Source organism: Lutra lutra, chromosome 4 (genome assembly GCF_902655055.1).
Source record: "Lutra lutra chromosome 4, mLutLut1.2, whole genome shotgun sequence".
Taxonomy (NCBI): Eukaryota; Metazoa; Chordata; class Mammalia; order Carnivora; family Mustelidae; genus Lutra; species Lutra lutra.
In genome coordinates this window covers 80,385,876-80,408,671 of record NC_062281.1, presented here as the reverse complement: position 1 = coordinate 80,408,671, position 22,796 = coordinate 80,385,876, and the positions used below count along the sequence as shown (strand labels likewise).

General features: G+C 35.7%; 1 protein-coding gene across 5 annotated transcripts in view; it reads right to left on the bottom strand.

Moving 5' to 3' along the window:
• Nucleotides 1-10,186: 10,186 nt before the first annotated feature.
• RB1CC1 (RB1 inducible coiled-coil 1) overlaps nucleotides 10,187-22,796 on the bottom strand; it is a 93,556-nt gene continuing 80,946 nt past the window's right edge. For 4 of the 5 annotated variants that reach the window (XM_047724565.1, XM_047724569.1, XM_047724566.1 and 1 more), the window contains 6 exons: nucleotides 21,196-21,250; nucleotides 20,155-20,202; nucleotides 17,765-17,823; nucleotides 15,513-15,649; nucleotides 12,391-12,461; nucleotides 10,187-11,586 (listed from right to left, as the gene is read on the bottom strand). In XM_047724565.1, the coding sequence (XP_047580521.1) occupies nucleotides 11,509-11,586; nucleotides 12,391-12,461; nucleotides 15,513-15,649; nucleotides 17,765-17,823; nucleotides 20,155-20,202; nucleotides 21,196-21,250 (448 nt within the window). In that variant the 3' untranslated portion in view covers nucleotides 10,187-11,508. The remainder of the gene's footprint in view (nucleotides 11,587-12,390; nucleotides 12,462-15,512; nucleotides 15,650-17,764; nucleotides 17,824-20,154; nucleotides 20,203-21,195; nucleotides 21,251-22,796) is intronic. The other variant, XM_047724568.1, reaches the window with a different exon arrangement.

Sequence of the window (22,796 nt, the reverse complement as noted above, 5' to 3'; positions counted from 1 at the left end):
TCTTTTCCATTTTATTCTGTGAGCAGAAACCAGGACTGTATTTGTGAGATTATAGATAGTAATTTCCCAACATGCTATTTTTAGATTGAGACATGAATGCTTTTGCCTTCATAGAGTTCTTTTGATTCTTTTCCCTGACTTACTTTCCATCCCTTTATAAAGACAAAGATAGCAGTGAGCTCCCGGACATATACTGGCAATGGTGACCCCAGAATTTTTTACTATAAATTTTATTATGTTTACTTTTTCTAATAGAAAAAAAATATGTTCTTTAACCCAAAAAAGAAAAAAGGACAATAACATGAAAGGAGCAGTTATTTTTCATTATTTATTATTCATTTTCCATATTCCTGACTGAATATGAACACCTACTAGAAATAGTCTACAAATGTTTTGAGATCTCAGAGAAATAATAGTGTTATAATCCAAGATTTGGCTTTTCCTATTATGTGTAAAGAAAATATTGCATCAGTTTATCTTTAAACTTGGCATTTAATGTAGTAATTAGTATAGATATTAATGCAATCTCCATATTTGCAATATATATTTTAAATTATCTTTTAATTAGAAAGGTAAATGTTTAGTTCTTGCTTGTGAATGGAAACATTAAGTACAAGAAACAATATTTTTACATATTGTGGCTGTCATATTTTTATAAAATGAAATTCCATATATTCTTCATAAACTGACAAGTACAAAAAAAAAATCTCCTGATGTATTGATCATAGTTTCTCTGATGCATCCAGTGGAACTAATATACCAGATTGAATTCTCTGTAAGTCCTCAGTCACTGAACACTTGCTATCTTATGAAAAAATTTTTTTTAAGATTTTATTTATTTGACAGAGACAGATCACAAGTAGGCAGAGAGACAGGCAGAGAGAGGGGCAGAGAGAGGGGCAGAGAGAGGGGGAAGCAGGCTCCCTGCAGAGCAGAGAGCCTGTTGTGGGGCTTGATCCCAGGACCCTAGGATCATGACCTGAGCTGAAGGCAGTGGCTTAACCCACTGAGCCACCCATGCACCCCTTATGAAAACCTCTTAAGTCTATCTCACAATGTACCTGGCTCCCCCTAAAAATAGGTTCAGCAATATGTGCAGCCTTAATTCTGAAATTATGGATTTCTCTTTTCTCTTCCCTCTAGATTCACTTGTGCTTCTTCAAAATGTTAGGTGAGTTTTCTGAAGTCCCATATAACACCAAAACTTATTGATAAATGACAGCTACCTGAGTCATTCAGTCAAGGAAGTTTCTGTTAAGAGAATAAACTTAGAATTAGTGGTCATTGTCCCACAGAATCCAATTTTGGCTAATTTGTACTGTGAACAATGTGCAGTTTGTTTGCATTCACAACATATACAAAGTAAAGATGAGAGGGAGCACTTTGTTGCCTGAGGTCTTCAACAAAGACCTGAGTGAAGATAAGCCAAATAGAGCTAGAGGAGATACATTTGAAAGAAGTGATATAGCTCATCACTTTATCAGTTCAGTGATTTTTGAAGTGTGTAAACTTATGTTAAGAAACACTGAAAAGGCAGTTTTGTATCAGTCCTGAAAGGGCTTATTTAAATTTCAAGATGGTTAATGAACTTCTTTTGTATGGAAATGAAAAAAATAAATCTAGACCAATATATACTTTTTTCCATTTATTGTGTAATATGGTTAGTTCTCTAACATCTTTAATTCCTATATCAAAAATAATTTTTTACATGTCATGTTTTTCATGAAAATTACACTTCATTTAGAGAAAAACAGAATTGTCAAAATAAAAATGGCTATATCTAATGAATGATTCAAACTAAAATAGGATCAAAATGTTTAATTTGTTTTCTAAAATTTTCTAGAAATCCATATTCTAAAATTATTTTAATGTACAAAATATGGATATTAGGTCATTTTTAAGTGCTTCTCTTTTATTTCCTTTTTTCCCCAAGGTTTTTGTTTTTTGTTTGTTTGTTTTTTAAGATTTATGTATTTATTTGACACAGAGAATGAGATCACAAGTAGGCAGAGAGGCAGGCAGAGAGAGAGAGGGAAGAAGGCTTCCTGCTGAGCAGGGACCCCGATGGCAGGGCTCGATCCCAGGGCCCTGAGATCATGACCTGAGCCAAAGGCAGTGGCTTAACCCACTGAGCCACTCAAGGTGCCCCTCACCCCAAGGTTTTTTTTTTAGGTAATCTCTACACCTAATGTGGAGCTCGAACTCACAACCCTGACATCAATAGTTGTAAGCTCTACCAATGGAGCCAGCCAGATGCCCCAAGTGCTGTTCACATTAAGTTTAGAATGGGAATTAAAATTTTTCTCTACAAATTCTGTGTTAAAATCTTTATCCCAATGAAAGATAGAGGGAAGAGAGCAGAGATAGTTTTTAGTGCCTCTTTGTATCCCTAAATGCATCAGAGATGTCAGTTGCTACTTCCATCTAACATGCCATGGTTTAACTTTTGTGGGATTTTGGTGATGGGCTGGGGTTAGGGTGGGGTTATATGCCTTTTGTTTGTTTTTTAAATATTTTATTTATTTGGCAGAGAAAGAGAGAGCGCGTGCACAAGCAGGGGAAGGGACAGGTCAAGGGAGAGGGGGAAGCAGATTCCCTACTGAGCAGGGAACCCAACATGGGCTAGATTCCAGGACCCTGAGATCATAACCCAAGCTAAAGACAGACACTCAACCGACTGAGCCACCCAGGTGCTCCAATAATAACATTGATGTAGAAACCTAGGAAGACCACCACCCTACAACCCTAATTAGTGTTTTGAATCCACTTATGAAAGTCTTTCTAGGAATGTATAGATATTTGTATGGCACTTTTCAATATGCAAAATACTTTCACTTAATTTCTCCCATTGTGATAATGACAACAAGGCTGTAAGGTTAATTTCTTCCAGATAACAGAAATTCCTACAGGGAAATTAAGGCTAATTCTGCCCCTTATCAGAATGTCACATTATATCATTCCTACAATTCTAAGCAAGAGGATCTGTGTAAAACATCAGAATTTTCCAGAGGAAACAAGTTCTCTAGATGCTTATATTAAAAGACTTATCAAATGAATAAGGATGACTGTGTTCAAGTCATGTATTTTTGAGCTTCAACTGTGGGTATTGATGATATGGGGCTAGAGATAAATGTGGGTTGGGAGCAGTCCTGAAATTCCAACATGAACAGAAAGTAGCTGACTGCAAGCACCTGACACAGGCAGCTTATGGTGCCTTTGGAGTGCACCATCACTGGAGTTTTATCTTATTAGACCTCAGCATCCCTGTGGTCTATTGGTTCACCATATTGGATAAAGTTCAGAATTTTCCCTTGGAGCAAAGGTATATTTCTTTCAAGTACGAAGGCTGGATTCAGATAGACCAACAAAGGTCAACCTTTCGAACTCTTCGTTTCTTGAGCTTTATCTTTGAAAATGTGGATGGTTCCCGTAGTAGGCTAGCAGTTCATACTATTGTAAGAGGCTTCCTACAGAAGGTAATTGACTAAACATACTCCTTGTTGTTAATGAACTATATCCTTGTGCTGTCTTTTTTTTTATTTAAAGATTTTATTTATTTATTTGACTGACAGAGATCATAAGTAGACAGAGAGGCAGGCAGAGAGAGAGGAAGGGAAGCAGGCTCCACGCTGAGCAGAGAGCCTGATGTGGGGCTTGATCCCAGGACCCTGGGATCAGGACCTGAGCCGAAGGCAGAGGCTTTAACCCACTGAGCCACCCAGGTGCCCGCTTGTGCTGTCTCTTAATGTGTAGAACTTTCTCCAAGAAAGGGCCACAGTGACTGCTCATCACTTTCAGTAAAATCCAACTTTATTATAGTAACCTTGAGTATATGGTTTCCCCCAAAACTTTGAAAAGACCTTGTGAGAAAATACTGTGCAAAGTAATGGTAATAAATTCATTGATATTAGTCATCCTCCATTTCACAATTGTCGCCTTTTAAGGCATGCCACAAGTGCATTAGGAGGCATTTAGCTTTGACCCTTCTAATCAAAGTAAAACTTTTGGAGCTTACTACTATCTGAATACACGGAATCATTTTGATGCCACACATTATTTAATGGAGATTTTCTGAATTTCATTCTTTTTTAAAGATTTTATTTATTTGACAGAGAGAGAGAGAGAGCACAAGTAGGCAGAGCTGCAGGCAGAGGGAGAAGCAGACTCTCCACTGAGCAGGAGCCCAATGTGGGGCTCGATCCCAAGGCCCTGGGATCATGACTGGAACTGAAGGCAGCTGCTTAACTGAAAGAGCCACCCAGGTGCCCTTTGAACTTTATTGCAATCATAACCTTGTAATTACAAGTTCTGTAATTAAAACTGTTATGCCCCAATAATGGGTCCGTGATGAAAGGAGCGAGACTGATACAAAGCGAAGGTCAAGCAAAGCTTTATTTCGCGCCAAGCATTAAGAATCTAACCGAGGGGCGCCTGGGTGGCTCAGCGGGTTAAGCCGCTGCCTTTGGCTCAGGGGGTTAAGCCGCTGCCTTTGGCTCAGGTCATGATCTCAGGGTCCTGGGATCGAGTCCCGCATCGGGTTCTCTGCTCAGCAGGGAGCCTGCTTCCCTCTCTCTCTCTGCCTGCCTCTCTGTCTACTTGTGATCTCTGTCTGTCAAATAAATAAAATCTTTAAAAAAAAAAAAAAAAGAATCTAACCGAACGTTCGGGGCCGCACCTCTTACAAGAGAGGGCGACCCTTCCCTGTTTCACAGTCTAGCTTTTAAGGGCAAAGGCCATGCAGTCGGGCCTGGTCACGCACAGGTGGCCAATGAGATTGTAACAAACACAGGAAACTCCACAGTGATGCTAGGTGACCAATTGAGTTACAATTGACCCTAGTAGACATTTGAACCAGCCTATTACACCTTGATTAGGATTGGAGCCCAAAAGGCTCCCAAAGGGGGGGGGGGCATACTCCTTGGTAACCAGGGAGACAGTATGCATCCCCCCACTGATCGGATGTCTCCACCTGGCCTGACCCACCTTCGTATCTGGGCTTGGTTACCTGAAGCTGGTTTCCGGGACTTGTCTCCAAGTAAATCCCCCAGGGGAAGGGGAGCAGGGACAGTTTCTAAATAGGTCCTTACAAAAACGATTAGAAATAATATGGTAGTGAGCATTGAGGAGGTATTTTAGTACGTCTAAATTGCTGGATTTTTAAGATTGATATGAAAATCTTGGAATTTCCAATTCCAGTTTGGTGTATTCCAATAAACACCACAAAGAACATATACAGAGGGAAATCAGGTACCACCCAGAACTTGAGTAAAATGAGGAAAGTTTAAAGAAATAATTCAATAGTCATCTGGAGAAATAGTCCTAGAGGCTGTGGATGTGTGGCTGGGATTTTAAAACGATTAGTCCAATCAGACAAGAATTTGGTTATAGTCTCATGGAGACAGGACTAGAACTTCATCACACTTTTAAAAAAGCTAACCCCTGAACAACTGAAAAAGGCAGCGCTGACTACAGGGGTGATGGGAAAGGGAAACTAGGAAATGCAGTAGGAAATGCAGCTGGGGGAGACTGGTGAGTAGCATTGAGAAGGGGAGTCCCCACCTTGGACTCCCACAGCTGAACTGCTGTGGCCACCTGAAAGCCAATTTCTGGCTCACTGGCTACATTTTGATAATTCTGCTTCCAACAAGGGGCAGAATTCATCTGTTGGTATACTACATTCCCTTGGCAATCATATTACTGTCACAAGTGACAACAGTTTGAGTTTACACCAGAATCACACCCCAGTGACATGGCCTGCCTTCATACAAGGACATGGAAAAGTTAGTACTTACTGATTCATTCATTCATTTATGGGAAAACGGTTTGAGTGAAGATATTTAGAATACAGAGCAGCACAGGCATGCTTGTGAGGTAAGTCATCCAAATCCCAAGAAGACAACTTGGACACACTGTGAAAGTGATTTCTTGACATTCCAGTTACATCCACAAGCCTGTACCCACCCACCTCTTAACATTATAAACTAGGAATTATCACATAGCTCATGGGGTGAGATTTCAACTAACTCTACTGTGAATACTCTATTGATAATGGTAAATAACCAGTTACTCAATTAACCAAAACTTTTTTTTTTTTAAGATTTTTATTTATTTGACAGATGGAGATCACAAGTAGGCAGAGAAGCAGGCAGAGAGAGAGGAGGAAGCAGGCTCCATGCTGAGCAGAGAACCCGATGCGGGGCTCGATCCCAGGACTCTGGGATCATGACCTGAGCCAAAAGCAGAGGCTTTAACCCACTGAGCCACCCAGGCACCCCAACCAAAACTTTTTTGAAAAGCCTCTCCAACGTTTTAAGGAGTGCACCATTGTTCAACACAGAGGTAGTTTGGGAAATACCAGGTACCAAAGTTGGAAGGTGACTTGTCCAGCATCGTTAAATCCCTGCAGAAGTCGGGACCAGAGTGATGACAGAATTCTTGTATAACTTTTGAGTGCTCTTATTTCCAGGGTGCAAAATAGGCCACAGTTGTAAATGTTGCTCACTCATGTTTTCTTGCACTCTTCAATGCTACAGGCTAAAATATGTTGCTTTTAAGGATCTAGCTATGTATATTGTTGTATATGAAAACATAAGGACAGAGTATACATTACTAGATCATGTATAAGCTTTTTTTTTTTAAGTTAATACCTGCATATATGGTGACAGCTCCAGAAATCATACTTCTAAGCAGGTTGAAGAAATAAAGTTGTACAAAACTGAAATTGATGAGGTAATTCAGGTATCATATATACTTGTGGGATTAGGCTTTATACTTACAGGAGTTAGCTCATTCTTTAAGAAACTAAGCAGTTGATGTTAGAAGCTTGAACTGGTTAAGTAGACATCCACCGATACAGAATTCCAAAGAGAATACAAGTGACACCTATGTGAGTTATTCACTCAGTAATATTACTGACTAGTGGAGGAATTAACTGATGGCATTTCTAAATCAGTCTAAGAAAGGAGTATTACAACATCAACTGGGAATTAGACTGTCAGAAGCATTTTTGGTATTAGGTTCCACAAAACATCTTGCAGAAGCAACATAAAACATTTATAAAAATAGCCTCTGAGTGTGCTGGAAATTCCTGAATTGTCCATTTTATAGTGATAGTTCAGTAAGGATGGGGGGATTTCTCGCTTTAGCAGGCCTAGCACCTGCTTTGAAGGGAAAAGATTGGGTGACATCTGTTAAAATGGCTGAACAGCACAGTATTTTAAAGATTTTATTTATTTATTTGTCAGAGAGAGAGAGGGAGAGAGAGCGAGCACAGGCAGACAGAATGGTAGGCAGAGGCAGAGGGAGAAGCAGGCTCTCTGACGAGCAAGGAGCCTGATGTGGGACTCGATCCCAGGACGCCGGGATCATGACCTGAGCCGAAGGCAGCTGCTTAACCAACTGAGCCACCCAGGCGTCCCCAGCACAGTATTTTAATGGGGGCACAGACACTAAATAGGGATTGCTAGGTATATTCTTATGTGATGCATATAATTATTGCTTTGATGAGGAGAGCACATGGAGAATTAATCTTGCATTTTGTAGCACTGAGGTTTGTCACTTCTTTCCATTAACATGGGGGCTGATACTGCTATTAAGCCTTATTTATTTTAAGGTAGGAATGGAATAGGTAGAGTTCAAATGAAATGGTATCCAAGTCTGAGAAACCTAAGAAGTATGTAAACCAAATAGTTTCAGCTGACTGCAGTCTCATTACTACGATATTGAGAAGTGTTTGAATTTCCATCTTACTCATAAAGATAATAAATTATAGAAAGCATTTTTAAAATTGGCCAAAGATTGATTGTTTATATTCTGAGACTATGACTAATATAAAAGCTATTAGTGGACAATGACATTTTTAACTGCTTCCAGTTTTTACTACTAAAATTCATATTTGTGGAAAATTATTTTAAACATTGAATTTTGTGGCTTTAGACATCATTAAATCACATTCTAGTCTAAAAAAATTTCAAGGATATCTATACCAATTTCTAAATATCAAGGGGTAATGGCTACTTTGCACCTAACTTGAGAAAGGATTGTGATGGTTTAAAAAAGACAGTTTTTATCCCCTGCTACTCCTTTGAATGTGAGTTGGTTCTGTTAGTTTGACCAAAAGACAAGAGACAGAATTTGATTTCCAAGCCTCAGACGTTTGCTACTGCTCTTTCAGGAATATTGCATTGCTTAGAAAGCCAGGGTATTATGATGGAGGCCACATAGGGAACCAAAGTATCCCTGGTGACAACCCCAACTAATCTTTAGATACTTAAGTGAATTATGGAGCCTAAATTGAGGAAAAAGGTGACTACAGCCATGTGAGCAACTAATTGTTTTGGAATGAAAAGTTACACAATAAACACTTGATACAGAAATTGGTACCAAAATTGTGGGGCTGTCATAGCAAAAGTCTAACATTTGGCACTGCCTGACCAAAGGCCATAACAGTGGAGTTGTCTGTGAAGGTTGGGAAAGTAGAGAAACTGTTACTGGAAGCTGGAAAGATGAGGACATATTTTGGAGTAGTCAAACAAATGGCAAAAGTAACAAATGTGTGCTTCTGGCTAAAGTTTCCAAGAAATGTTCAAAGTGATAACTGATTCATTTTAGCAGTGTATAATGAGACATGGGAGAGATGGTTCCAAAATGCAGGTCTCCGGGAAATGTGACTTGATGAAATGAAATACGAAGAAACATTTAAAAAAATCGAGGCTCTGGCAATTATACAGTAATAGCACAAGAAGAAAAAACAGAGAAGCTACAAATAGACTATGCGCTGTACAAGGAAGGAAATGCAATCATAGCTCAGGACTTGGATCAGCAAACAGTATTTAGAGTCAGGACAATGTAAATACTAGTTGAAAAGTAACTGTAAATTATTGGCAAGAGAGCAGAGAGAGTTCTAATGAAATAACTAAAATTTCATATAAGACAGTAAACTGGTAACAAATTATTAAGTAAATTGCAGTATAGTCATGATTGGCATATAAACTAAAAAGGTCTAAAAAGTAAAATTTTACCTCTATGTGGTACAACTGGGAAATAGGACAGGGACTTAGGGGTGTATTAATTTTTTTGAAAGCATGTACATGTCTTATACCATGAAAATTTTAAAAAATAAAAGTGAAGGTTAAGATAATTTTTGTTCATTCTGTTCTTAGCATATGCAGAAGTACCTTTGCAAAAAGAAATTACCCACATAGTTCACATGTGCTTGAATTTTACTTGCAGAAAAATATGATTTAAACATTCATCCCTGGGGACGCCTGGGTGGCTCAGTTGGTTAAGCAGCTGCCTTCAGCTCAGGTCATGATCCCAGCGTCCTGGGATTGAGTCCCACAGCAGGCTCCCTGCTTGGCAGGGAGCCTGCTTCTCCCTCTGCCTCTGCCTGCCACTCGGTCTGCCTGTGCTCGCTCTCGCTCCTCTCTCTCTGACAAATAAATAAAATAAATAAATAAATAAATAAATAAATAAACATTCATCCCTGGAATAAAGATATATTTCTATTAGAGTCTGAGTAGTGAATTTAACAGCTTTTGACTCTGCAAAAAATCTTTACAATAGCTAATATTTATCCAGTATTTAATGTTTTTGAAATTGTTCTAAGTACCTTGTATTAATTTTCATCACTTAACCTTCAAAATAACCTTAGGAGGTAGGTCCTAATAGTATATCATTTTATACATGAGAAAACTGAGGCTCAGTTTAAGTTGCCCAAAGTTTAAGGTTAGATCTAGAAATGGAACTCAGGAGTTCTGATGCCCCAAAGCAAAATACACATTGACTATAACCAGAGGGGTAAGAACTCAGTGAGTTCTGACTTCCAGGTTTCATTTTTCTTTTTAACTAAGAAAACTGCATTTTCCTTACATGTGTTTTATAAAGGGATATATGAACACTGATAGGATGGATATAAAAGAAGAAAAACTAAGAGCAATAAAATCCAACATTAAAGAGGAGCATTAATGAAACGATGGCTTTCATGTGTCAGGCCACTTTGATTCCACAGCACAATGACCACATATTTATGTGTGTGACAGATACCAAATACGTCAAAATAGTCCATCTGGCAGATTCATTTAGGCTCAGCCAAACCTGCTTAACAAAACCATTCTGTATATAAAGTAGTTTATTGCTTCGGTTTTTTTTGCATTGAGATGTCATGGAAGGATTGAATAGAAACATGTGAAATCATTTGTTCATTTATTCATTAATATGTTGTCAAATTCAGTTATCTATACACTATGGTGTTTATTCCATTTTCTGTACTATTAGATATACATATTTAAAAAAATATTTAACTTATTTTTAAGAAGAAATTAAATATTTTCTGAAAAAGAATCATTTAATTATTGTTCTCTAGCAACAAACCTGAAACAAGCCTCATCCAACTCAACTAACTCATTTAAATACCTTTGCTCCATAGCAATTTGTCTACATACCTAGTTTACACAATTCTATTCTACATAACACTGTTTTACCCTGTTACATAGTATATAGCTAAAGAACATTTTTGTAATAAACATGTTTCTCTTTTGATTTGATACAGAACAAGATTTTTCACACTTCCCAGCAATCACTCAAATATATTAAAAATGTATCCTTCTTTAAAAGGCACACACATTTACAGGTTCAAATCTTTATTGTTTTAAAATTCTACATGTCTTTTACAATACAATACTTTGTTATTTAAATGACCTCTAAATGGTTAATGTACAATGAATATGCTTTTTCTGAAATCAAACCATGAATTACGATTTCATCAATATGACTATTCTAAACCAAATAATAAAGAGGTTGGGAAGTCTCCAGTGCTGCCTTTGAAACTGTCGACAGCACAGACTCTTCCCTTTAGAACCCAGGTGACCACTGTTGAAAGTGCTTTTGAAGATTGCTGATTATGGCTGATCTTAACATCAGTCACTCAAATTAAGAGTTTCTTTTTGTTTTGAAACATCAAAGGGCATTTAAAAAAATAAATGAAACAATTTGCTTTAGTAATCTACAGAGGCAAACTCAAAGTTATGATTATCTGCATGCAATAACACTCCTCTTTAAATAGTTTTGAAGAATTTATACATTTTATAAAGAATGTGTTTAAGAGTGCAAGTTTTCTGATATTGATTTCACAAAAGGACAAATGCTGGTAATAATAACTAACATTTAATATCTAAGTCCAAGCTAATGTATATGTAACAGGCAATTAATATGGCTAACCATAAGCCACAATGCAGAATATGCCCTTTGAGAAAATGAACTAGTTTGGTCCGCATTTCTAGTTATTTGGGTAAAAAAACAAAAACAAAACCATTTTAATTCAGCCAAGGGTTTTGATGAATTTATTGTTCCTAAAACGTAGCCAGTTAAAAAGTAAGTGATATACACCAATGAAGTATATTGTCACGGTGACTTTTGTATAAAAAGATGGCCTGCTGTTTTTGGAGTGATGAATAAGCACTGTAGGACAAATCAGAAAAACATCACAGAATGTTTAATTTCTTCCATAAATTATACTTTCTTATTCCATGACACAGCTTTCACTCTGTAGAACTTTGTCCCCAAAGGAACTTTAAATCTGTTTTGTGCCTAAGAAGAGAAGAAAAAGAATCACTTAAATGGGTAAAACCAAATTACAGAGGTGCTGTCCTATCACCCTACTCAATGCTAGAGTACTGGGGGCTGAAAAATATGGGTGAGGAGAAGTCTTTATAAAATTATACAAGATCCAGCCCTTATACCTGAGAGTATACTGAACCACTAATACTGATGGAAGAAAGAGCTGGTAATCACTGCTCAAGAATATAGTATAAAGGGAGACATGTGTCATGATTTTAAGTATCAAAGCACCCTCAAAGTACTGTTTTAATTTCATTGGTGTTTTGGAGCAGAGGGGCCCCAAATTACAGTGAGTCAGGAAAAATGCTCATTAGATTCCACTGATTCTATAGCACTGACACTGCTGACATTAGTCACATACATTTTTAGTCATCAATTTTTTGCATTCTTTCTTCAAAAGGGTTAAGCATATGAAAATCAGAAAAAACAACTCTGCTACAAATAGATTCACTTTTAATAACCAGTTATGCTGTGTGTTCTTTCTTTTTTTTTTTTGCACAAGAAAACATAATGGTTCTAGAACAGAAACTTGCAGTTATTTTCATGTACATGCTGACTAACTGTTGGTAATCTACCTACATCCACTCTCTAAAGATAAATAACAGATACTTATAAAATTGGTGGTTCATACTCACAAGTCATTAAATTCAAGGTATTAATGAAATGAGCTAAAGGACAAACCACTGCCCTACTAACAATTTCTATGTGAAGTAGTATGTGAATCTGAATCTTCTTGATAGTTTCTAGGTTTATATCTTTTGATGTAGTTTTTACCTTTTTGGCTTGACAGTATTCCTTTTCCATTACTTTTCCAAGTACCCAGGGTCTTCTAGATGTACCTGAAGCTGTTGAATGAAATTGTTAATTTCTTTTTAAAAGTAAGGATATAATCACCCATGAAAACATAACTGCCAGAATCAAACCAAATAAAGTTCTCTAAGGTAAAAGAAGGTATAAGACTTTTAAAACAAATCACTAAAATACAAAATGATTTGTAAATCAAAAATGAATTCCTTTTACTTTTCAGCCATAGTTTTGGCTTTTCTCACTAAATATAGATGAGAAATTTTATTATAGAACTAACAAAGTTCAAGAAATACAAATAATCTAAGTACGAATCATGAACGAATAAATTTAGGAATTCTAAATTAGCTCAACAGTGCCATCTACTGAAAGTGCTAAGGAAGATGACCATGTCTATTTCTGAAAGCAGACAGTTACTCAGACAAAAATTTCTTTTCTAGGTTCAAAGCAAACCACGGACCTTTCCTTTGGTGTTGGGGGGGGGGGTGGTGCTTTGAACGACAGTGCTCGAAGGCAGGAGTTGCATCTGCCTGGCAGCCTGGCATGCCTTGGCATGGAGTGTTAACATCATCAGTGCAGAAAAAATGGCAGTTAAAGGGTTAAGAACCAAGTCTGGAAAGGCAGTGCTTATGTGAAGGGGAGATGGAAAATGTGGGAGGAGACAGGCTGAAAACAATAGTCCTCATAGAGCCAAAGTGTGACAAGCTAAGAAAAGGAAAGTACTCCATTTTATTTTTAAATTCATCAGAAGATAAGTTTTTAAAAGAGTCGATTTCAAAAGTATTTGGCCAGTAAATTATCTGGTTAGGCTAAAGCCTTTGAGATTCCTAAGAAAAGACAAAACTGATTTTTATTCTGTAAACATTATTTGGCAACATATAAATGAAAGATATTACAAGGGGTGCCTAGGTGGCTCAGTTGGTTGAGTGTCTGCCTTCAGCCCAGTTCATGATCCTAGGGTCCAGGGACTGAGTCCTGCATTGGGCTCCCTGCTCAATGGGGAGTCTACTTCTCCTTCTGTCCCTCCTCACAGTCAGTCATGCTCTCTCTCTCTCTCTCTCTCACTCACTCAAAAATAAATAAAATCTTTTAAAAAATTTTAAAAAGATACCATGAGTAAACTATTAGAAATAAAAATATATAGATGTATCACATGATAGAAAGATAAAAGTCCCTAAGCCAAAGGATATGGAAAATATTCTCAAGAGTAATATAGCACATCACAGACAATCCATGATTTCTGGAAAGAAATGACCTAAAACTAAATACTTATGTTTTGTTTGAGGAGTAATAAGTCCCACTGTCATGGGCAAAAAAAAAACCACTCTTAATAATCCCCAGGGCAATGACAGAGGGATAGGGTAGCATCATCCCCAATTGGCATCCTCTCTTCTGCATTTCTCAAAAAAAAAAAAAAAAAAAAAAAAGGTGGAGGGGAGAGAAGGCTGGAGTTCCTTGGTAAAGTAAGATTGTTAAATTCTTTTCTCCAAGACCTCTGAGAACCTTTAAAATGGTAATGTGCACTGTGAATCTCTAAGAGTATACAGTGTTTCTTAGATTTATTTTCATTTATTTATTTTTAAAAAGATCTTATTTATTTGACAGAAAGAGACACAGCAAAAGAGGGAACACAAGCAGGGGGAGTGGGAGAGGGAGACGCAGGCTTCCCGCTGAGCAGGGAGCCCAATGAGGGGCTCGATCCCAGGACCCTGGGATCATGACCTGGGCCGAAGGCAGACACTTGACACCTGAGCCACCCAGGCACCCTTCATTTAATTTTTTAAAGATTTACTTATTTGTGAGAGAGGGGCAGAGAGAGAGAGAATGCATGCATGTGGAGGGAGAAAGGGAGAGAATCTTCAAACAGATTCCCCCTGAGCTTGGAGTCCAACACGGGCCCAAGATCACAGCCTGAGCTGAAACCAAGAGTTGCACATTCAACCAACCGAGTCACCGAGATGCCCCCACATGTTTCCTAGATTTAAGCACTAACTCTCCTATTCTTGGGAAATGCATATTGAAATATTTAAAGACAAAGATCCATGATATAACTTAGGCTCATATGGTTCCAGGCAACAAAACAGAACAAGCACCCATTTGTGTATATTTATGTGTTTATACATTTAGACATACACATGTAGAATAAGGCAGTGGGGCAAAATGTTAACAATAGCTGAATCTAAGTAAAGGTGTATGGGTCTTTTTTTTTTTTTTTTTTGCTCTGTACTTATCATGCAACTCTTTGATAAATAAAAATCATTTTCAAATAAAAAGCTTAAAGAAATGAGACAAAAGAAACCCAGAGAAAATCGAAACAATACCAAGTTCACTGTTTTCAAGACACAAAACCAGTAAGCTGAAAGGTTATCTTCTCATTTTTCAAAGTCTTACAAAAACTATACCAATCTATGGATATTCACCAACAGCCATGATGGACTGATTATGTGACATGGTCCTAGTTCAAGAGTTGGTATTTGCCCATGTTGGTTAAGTCATTCCGAAAAGAAACATCAATGTAAACGGACATACATTCTTGTATTTTAATAATTCTATTTAAGCTAAGTATCCCAAGGTTTCTATTCTTCTAAGATCAAAGTAATTATAATAGACATTGTAATTTAGTAAATTTTAACAAAATTATTTTTTAGAAAGCCTTAAAAAATTAAGTATTGACAAGTTTAATGAAAAACAAAGTAGGAACATAAGATGATAATAAATAAGAAAAGACATTTTACAGCTGGAGAGACTATTTCTTCTAAAAGCAGTCTTTTTTGCTTTTTAAATAAATGAGTGTGAACTAAGCTTTAATAGGCTGCATTTACATGGGAATTCTGACAATATAATTCTACTTTTGCTAGGGTATGAGATATTTGACCCAAATACACTAAATATACTCTAATTTTGAACTGTCCAGAGTCCAGGAAAATAATCTGTTTAATACTGATTTTATAAAAAACAAAAAAAAATTAAGCAGAGTTCCTTCTTAGTGATTTAATTCTGTTATACTCAAACAAGAGGGTAGAAAAATCTTTGATATATTCTCTACACTCCAGGTTTAATTAATTAATTTTAGTTATGGATGTGACACTTACCACCCTCACCTGGTTTGAGATCCAGGGCAGGCAGAGACTCCGAATGCAGAAAATACAAGGTTGGACTAACAGTAAATAACACATAATTGTCATGGCGCTCATCTAGGATTATGAGTACCAAATCTCCAACCTGAAAACTGAATAAAGGAATATAATTTATTGTCCTTAATAGTTACTGCCACACTCTTCTGAAAACTTTTAAGTATATATTCTGCAATGTTCAACTCTATATTCAAATATCAATGCATTATTAAAACTCACATTAACACATGATCTTTTTTTTTTTTTTAACTCTACCCTGCTCCCGGTGGGAGTGCTGATCATACATAGCACATGTTCAAAGGGTGATGCCCATGACACTCAAAGACCAAAATTTTTAAATTTCTAATGCTATTGTTTAAAAAAACAAAAGTAATGCTTGGATGAGGGGGAGAATAAAACACTATTATAGTCACCAATCACAGGAAGAAGCTATTCATCTCCATCTTCCATCTTAGAACATGAAACAAATTCCAAGTGAACTTATTTACAGTCACAGTGGAAAAGAAAGACTACATACTATTTCTTCTGTCTCCAGGTACAGAGCTCTTCAATTTGAAAGAAAAACCTACTGTGCTCAGTTCATGTACTTAGTTAGGTTTAAAGAGGACAGTGAAAATTAATGCTTTAGGGTGAAGGCCTGAAAGAAGGAGCAAGGAAAGAAAGAAATGGGTACAACTGCCCATATGCTTTAATTGGTTTTGCGTCTTCAGAATCATTTTTAGAATGTTGTTCAAAATATGAACGGGCATTTAAATTTAATCTTTTGACCTTACTGAATTTATCAGTTCAAGTAGTTTTTTGATGGAACCTTTGGGGTTTTCTATATAGTACCATGTCATCTGCAAATAGTGTAAGTTTTACTTCTTCCTTGCTGATTTGGATGCCTTTTATTTCTTCTTGTTGTCTGACTGCTATGGCTAGGACTTCCAATACTATGTTGAGTAAGAGTAGTGATAGTTACCAGAGGGGTAACTACCAGAGGGGTAGTGGCGATGGATGAAATAGGTGATGGAGATTAGGAGTACATTTATCATGATGAGCAGTGAGTACCACAGAATTGTGGAATCACTATACTGTACACCTTAAACTAATATAACACAGTATGTTAACTACACTGGAATTAAAAGTAAAAACTTAAAAAAAAAAAAAGAAAGTTAATCTCAGATTTCTTAGTTGTCAAGATAATTTAATTTAGTAGGTCCTGTACCTGAAAAATCATCAAAATCACTGGGAAAGCTTTTAAAGGATAATAGCTTTTTCCTTAATTGCTCATCCTACAAATACTTGATGCCTACCTAACAAGATGTGGCAGGAATGGTTTTTGGCTAAATACCAGAACACCTTCAAAAAAGTAGACAGGGCCTCTCTTTGGGCAGTTAAATTTTTTTTTTTTTTTCTTTTAAAGCTCATCTCAAAACTGGATTTGATTTGACATACAGTTGATACATAAAAGCAGATACCAGCTACCTTTCTAACATCACTGAGAAAAGATAAAATTCTATAGAAGTTGAAGGCCAGAAACCACAGATGTCTGACAACCAAAAATTTAGTTGACAGACCTATTATAGACAAAAATAAAGGGTCTTGTAAAAATAGTTAGTTTACTGATTTTTGTATCTGTCCTGATAGGTATAGGATATGTGCTGTTCACGTGTTCATGTGCTGCTGACAATGCTTTTGAAAAACTTTATTACAGAGATTTAATATTTAAACAGCCCATGCCAAAAACCAACATATTATGATGGGTAATGGGGTCCTGGAAGACTGTCTATGAAATTATTCAACTGATAAATAGCATATTATGAAGTTGTAGTAGTATATCAATAGAATGAAATCTGAAAAATAAAAATGAGGGAACAGTACAACTTAAAAAATCTGACTCTCCAACCTACCATGTAAAAGGAAATAGGATGTAAAAGAGGTGGCATTAGCTGAAAAGTAGAGTCAAAAGGAATATTTGTGTATAAATGATAATTAAAGCTGTAATGACTTCGAATATAATGCTAATGTTTCCAAGAATTTAGAAAAACTATGCTTTTTAATAAAAAATTTTTACTACCAATGGGTATAAAACACTCAGCTCAATGCACCTGAATCTGAAGGACTACAGCCACTGAAAAATATTTTCATTAACAATTCAATAAATCAATACATTAAAAAAAATCAATAAATTTATTTCACATGGAAAACAGAAAATATATAATACTCACTCTCTAATAGCTATCTTTTCAGAATGCCTTGAGGATACTGAAGACATGCTCTGAGACATCTAAAAAAAAAAATGAATGAAGTTTACATAATTAAAGCACCACATATATTTATTAGGTCCTTGTTGCAAAATTTCTTTTGATGTCACACATATTCACATCTGTGTCCCAGCTTTTAAGAGTCCAAATATGATGTTCACTAATGTAATTGCTTTCCTTCAACAATGACTTTCAGTGGGCAAATTCACCTACATTTTTACATAGGGTATTTTTTTAATCAAATTTGGCTGCATTGAAAACTTTAAATATAGAATCGTATTTTATTTATAATTACACAGTTAATATTAAATATATCACAGAATAGAGATTGACAAGTTTTGGAGAAGCGTTTGCCAATTATAACACATCAGTTTCAAATCTTTCATTTTGGTAAAAGAATAAACCAAAAAACTCTTGAGCAAAATCTTATTCAAAGGTCCAATATCTAACTAGGAAAAACAAATATAATACTCCTCTGGTTAAAATGGGGGTGGGAGAAAAAAGTCCTGAGAATTGGTAAAGTCCCTCACTTACCTCCAAGGCAACTTCTGAGAACTTCAGTTTAAAAACCCACTATTCCCAGCAAGGGCTAAATAATGAGAGTTGTGACTGTCCTCCATTTCCTCTCCTGATGAGCACAATGGAATGGGACATGCTAGCTGATGTAGTGCTGCCTTAGCTCAGCTGGGACGGCTTGCTCTTCAAACAGGCTTTAATCCATTATTTATACCATCACACGATACATGGGACATGTGTCCCATGGTCTTGGGGCCTGAAAGGATGGCAATGATGCCTATATTTCCCAAGCAGAGTGGGTCCATTACACAGTTGTACAAATCAAGGACAGATAAATGAATTTCTCTTTGTTTAGTAAGTCTAATTCTGATGCTCAGAATTTCTTCCATTGCCCTCTGAACATTATCTGGAACGATGCAGGGTCTCATTAGCATTTGGAAACAAAATAAAATGAACAACAAATAGTAAATAGAAAGGCCTAAAAGTGTAGTAACTTATTATCAGAATCACTGAAATGGTCTATATGCTGCCAGTGAAGACAAGTTTGATTGTCTATTTTCCAGACCATATTCAATTTTATTTTGATTTTTAAGTTTTTCATATGTTTATTATAAAATAAATGAGGGTTTAGATTTAAGAAAACACTGTATGAAAACAGTTGTAAACTGATATGAAAGTATGCTTTACACTAAGTTACATCTTTGGGTGGGAGTGGGGTACTCTTTGGATCTGAAGGACAAAAAGCTTTCATTCATAAACACTTCCCAAGTATCAACTGTGTACCAGTTACTAGTCTAGGTGCTAAGAACACAGAAAATTGATTATAATCCTTGCCAGACACAGCTTATATTCTACTGGAAATACTGCATAAAACAGCATATTGAATGATGTCTGGGATAGGCAATTCTTCTTAGTCTCTGTGAACAACAGTTTCCTCTACTTAGAAAAATAGTAAATAGCCTTAAGATTAACTTGGTGATAAATTAATTATTGACTAGAATGACTACAGACTAACTGACTATATGACCAATGACTGTAGAATTAAGATGTGATTTACACTGTTTGAGTTGGGGAAGAAAGGCATATGAAAGAAAGCAGATGTTTCCCTATAAGACACAATTTTTAAAAAGCTCAATTCTAATCAGTATCTTACAAGTTTTCAAAAGTATTGAACACAGGCCTTAGATTATTCCTATTTTGTTGTAAATTACAATTATTAGAACTTGAAAAATTAAGTAATTGCTTTATTAAAACATGTAAGATCAACTGTATAACTGTTCAAGTAACTGGTTAAGTCTGCAGGTGACAGCAGAGCCAAGATTAATTCAAGACCATATAGTCTCTCATGTAAGGTGTCAAGGTCAAACAGCTCAAGTTAAATTAAAAAAAAGAGAGGAAAAAAAAGAAAAAAAGGGGAAGGGATACAATGTATTAATTATTCACACTTCCATGTGAACATGTTAATTTTCGAAAGGCCTATGAAGAGTACCTCTAACTTTGTTATGGACTTAAGAATCCTAACTTGATGTTATAAATACACATAATTATGAAATCCTAAGTGATCATAGCTTTTAATCAGAAAACTGCCTTGATTTTATTGATTGATTTTAACATTATATTAGTAAGGTAGTCCACTTGGTCAGTTCTATGGCCACATATAGTAACTCTGAAACAAGGTCATCACTCTGAGAATCAATTCATTAATGACCCACATGGCCCAATGAAACTACTAGAAATAAATTAATCAAGCCATACACATCTCCGATGGTATTTATAGTGAAAGATAATGCAAAACATTTTGAAATGTTAATATCTATTTGGCAAGAAAAATAACTTACCAGTCTTTGATTTAACCGCTTGTTTTCTTCTTCTTTCAACTGTAATGTCTGCAGGAGAAAAAAAAGACCCCTGTGGTTTAATCCCCTGTACCTTCTCAAATTGAAACTTAGTTGTCAAAATTTCCTGAATCTTCACATTAATGTTCTGATCTACTATGAAAAATTAGGATATTCTTTTTTATGGGTCTTTTCCAACTGTTTTAATTATTTACAGGCTTAAGAGAGAGTTAGAATAATTTTAGGTACATTTACCTAGGCCTAGAGTTCTCAGAATTTAACATGCATTAGAATTACTTGTGACACTTGTAAATATGCAGTAAGTAGCTGAGCTCTATCCCCAAAGACTCTGTAAGGAATAGATATAAGACAGGGATAGGAATAGGTATGGCAAAAGAGAAGGATTCTGTAGTTGTAACCCACACCCCACCTGATTCTGACAAAGGTGATCACATAATCCTTTAATAAAAAAAATGTAGAAAATCTTAAAAGCCTACGGAATGAAAAGTGGTCTATGAACAAAGATATGTTAACTTTGAATCAAAATTACATATAACCTGGTAGTACAACTGGGAGGAAACCACTACTGCCAATTTTTTCTTGTTCAATTAATCTCTTAAAAATCCCTTTTCTTCTTCATATTCTATTTTTGCCCAATTCTAGAAAATATTTACCTTGCTTTGAAATACTTAAGTTCATAATTATAATGTTCTGTACATTTTGAACTGTTATTGAATAAAACCATTATTCCATATATTCATTTTATAAAGAACACCAATCTTTCTTACTGAGAGAGACTTCAATTATTGGGAAGAAATGAAAAGGAAAGGACTAAAATACTACTGCCAAACATTTAGCCAGTTGGATTAAAAAAAAAACAAAAATGACAGGATTTCTCAAAACGTTAACCATTAAAGTAACCATTAAAAACAAGATTAACTTATAAACTTAAAAACTGTGTATGTTTTCAATACAAGGTTTATGTAACTGCATCTCCAGAGTGAACATAGCAAACATTATATTTCAAGAAAGCAATTTACTTACTCGTTCTAACAGCATTATTCTCTGTTTTTCTTCAGATAGCATATGAATATTTTCTCTAAAAGAGAATGATTTATTTTAGTTTAAGTTGTTTAAAATTCTGAACTTTACATTTTCCAGTAAGATTTGGAAATTTTATACTAACTTTAACTATTAATACAGAGCACTTAAAAAATTTAAAGGTTTGTACTAAATTTTCAAAAGCAGCCTATTTAAATAAGGATACATTTCAGTGGTATATATTCTTTGTACCAGGTCTTGAACCTAGGTCTATAAACTGTTTGAAATTATAAGCAAAACTTTGTGCATGCATTTTTCTAGAGATAAGGTCTTCTAAATTTTAAGTTTTTTTCCTCCCCACTCTTCTTCCTATTTGTGGGGTTAATCTATGTTACCAATCAAGTGGTACTTCTTGGGTGGCTTCACCATTAAAACTAGAAACAAAACAAAATGCTACACATCCTTGAGTAAGCTATAGAACTTAAAGTTTTATTTTATAAAAAATAAACCAAATATCAATAGACTTCAGAAGTATTACTAAATGGCTATAAATGTGCCATGTGTGAATCTGCCCATCACACTAAATACTCAAAAATTAGAAAAAAATGTAACAGGGTGCAGGCTTGTATTTTTATTTCTACTATTATTGGGAAATAAAATTGTGAGACATTCAAAGTATAAAATATGATGATTGTGAAAGCAGATCCTCCACTGAGTTAACTAACACCTCCATCACTTACCTTTTTTGCAAGGCAGGGACAACACTGAAATTCTACTCTCCTATCACATTTCAAATACACAACACATACTGTATGCATGTATGTATGTATGTGTATATATATATATATCTACATATCCTCAGGTCTTATTCATCTTACAACTGAAAGTTGCACCTTTTCCTCCCACTTCCTGGCAACCACTTTTCTACTCTACCAGTCTGATTTATTAGTTAAAGATTCTTCATATGAGGGATACTATGTAGTATTTGTCTTTCTCTGCCTGGCTTATTTCACTGAGCATAATGGCCTCCAGTTTCATCCACACTGTTGCAAAGGGCAGAACTTCCTTCTTTCTTATGGCTGAATAATAATCCATTATATATTTTTATTCACCATTTTATCTATTCTTCTACTAAGGAATACTTAGGATGCTTCCATATTTTGGCTACTGTGAATAATGCTGCAATGAACATGGGAGTACAAGAATCTCTTTGAGATAATGACTAATTTCCTGTGCATGTATATAACCAGAGATGACTGCTGGATCATATGGTGGTTCTACATTTAATTTCTTGAGGAACCTCCATACTGTTTTCTATAGTGGCTGTGCCCGTTTACATTCTCACAAATGGTACATGAGGGCTCCTTCTTCTTCACATCCTTGCCAGCATTTGTTATCTATTGATTGTAATAACAGACATCCTGATAGATATGAGGTAACTGTTATCTTGTGGTTTTGATTTGTATTTCCTTGATGATTAGTGACACTGAGGAACTTTTCGCATACTTGATGGCCATCTATAGGTCATCTTTGAAAAAACATTATCTGTTTTTTGCCCACTTTTTAACTGGTTTCTTTGCTATTGAGTTTTGTGAATTCGTTAC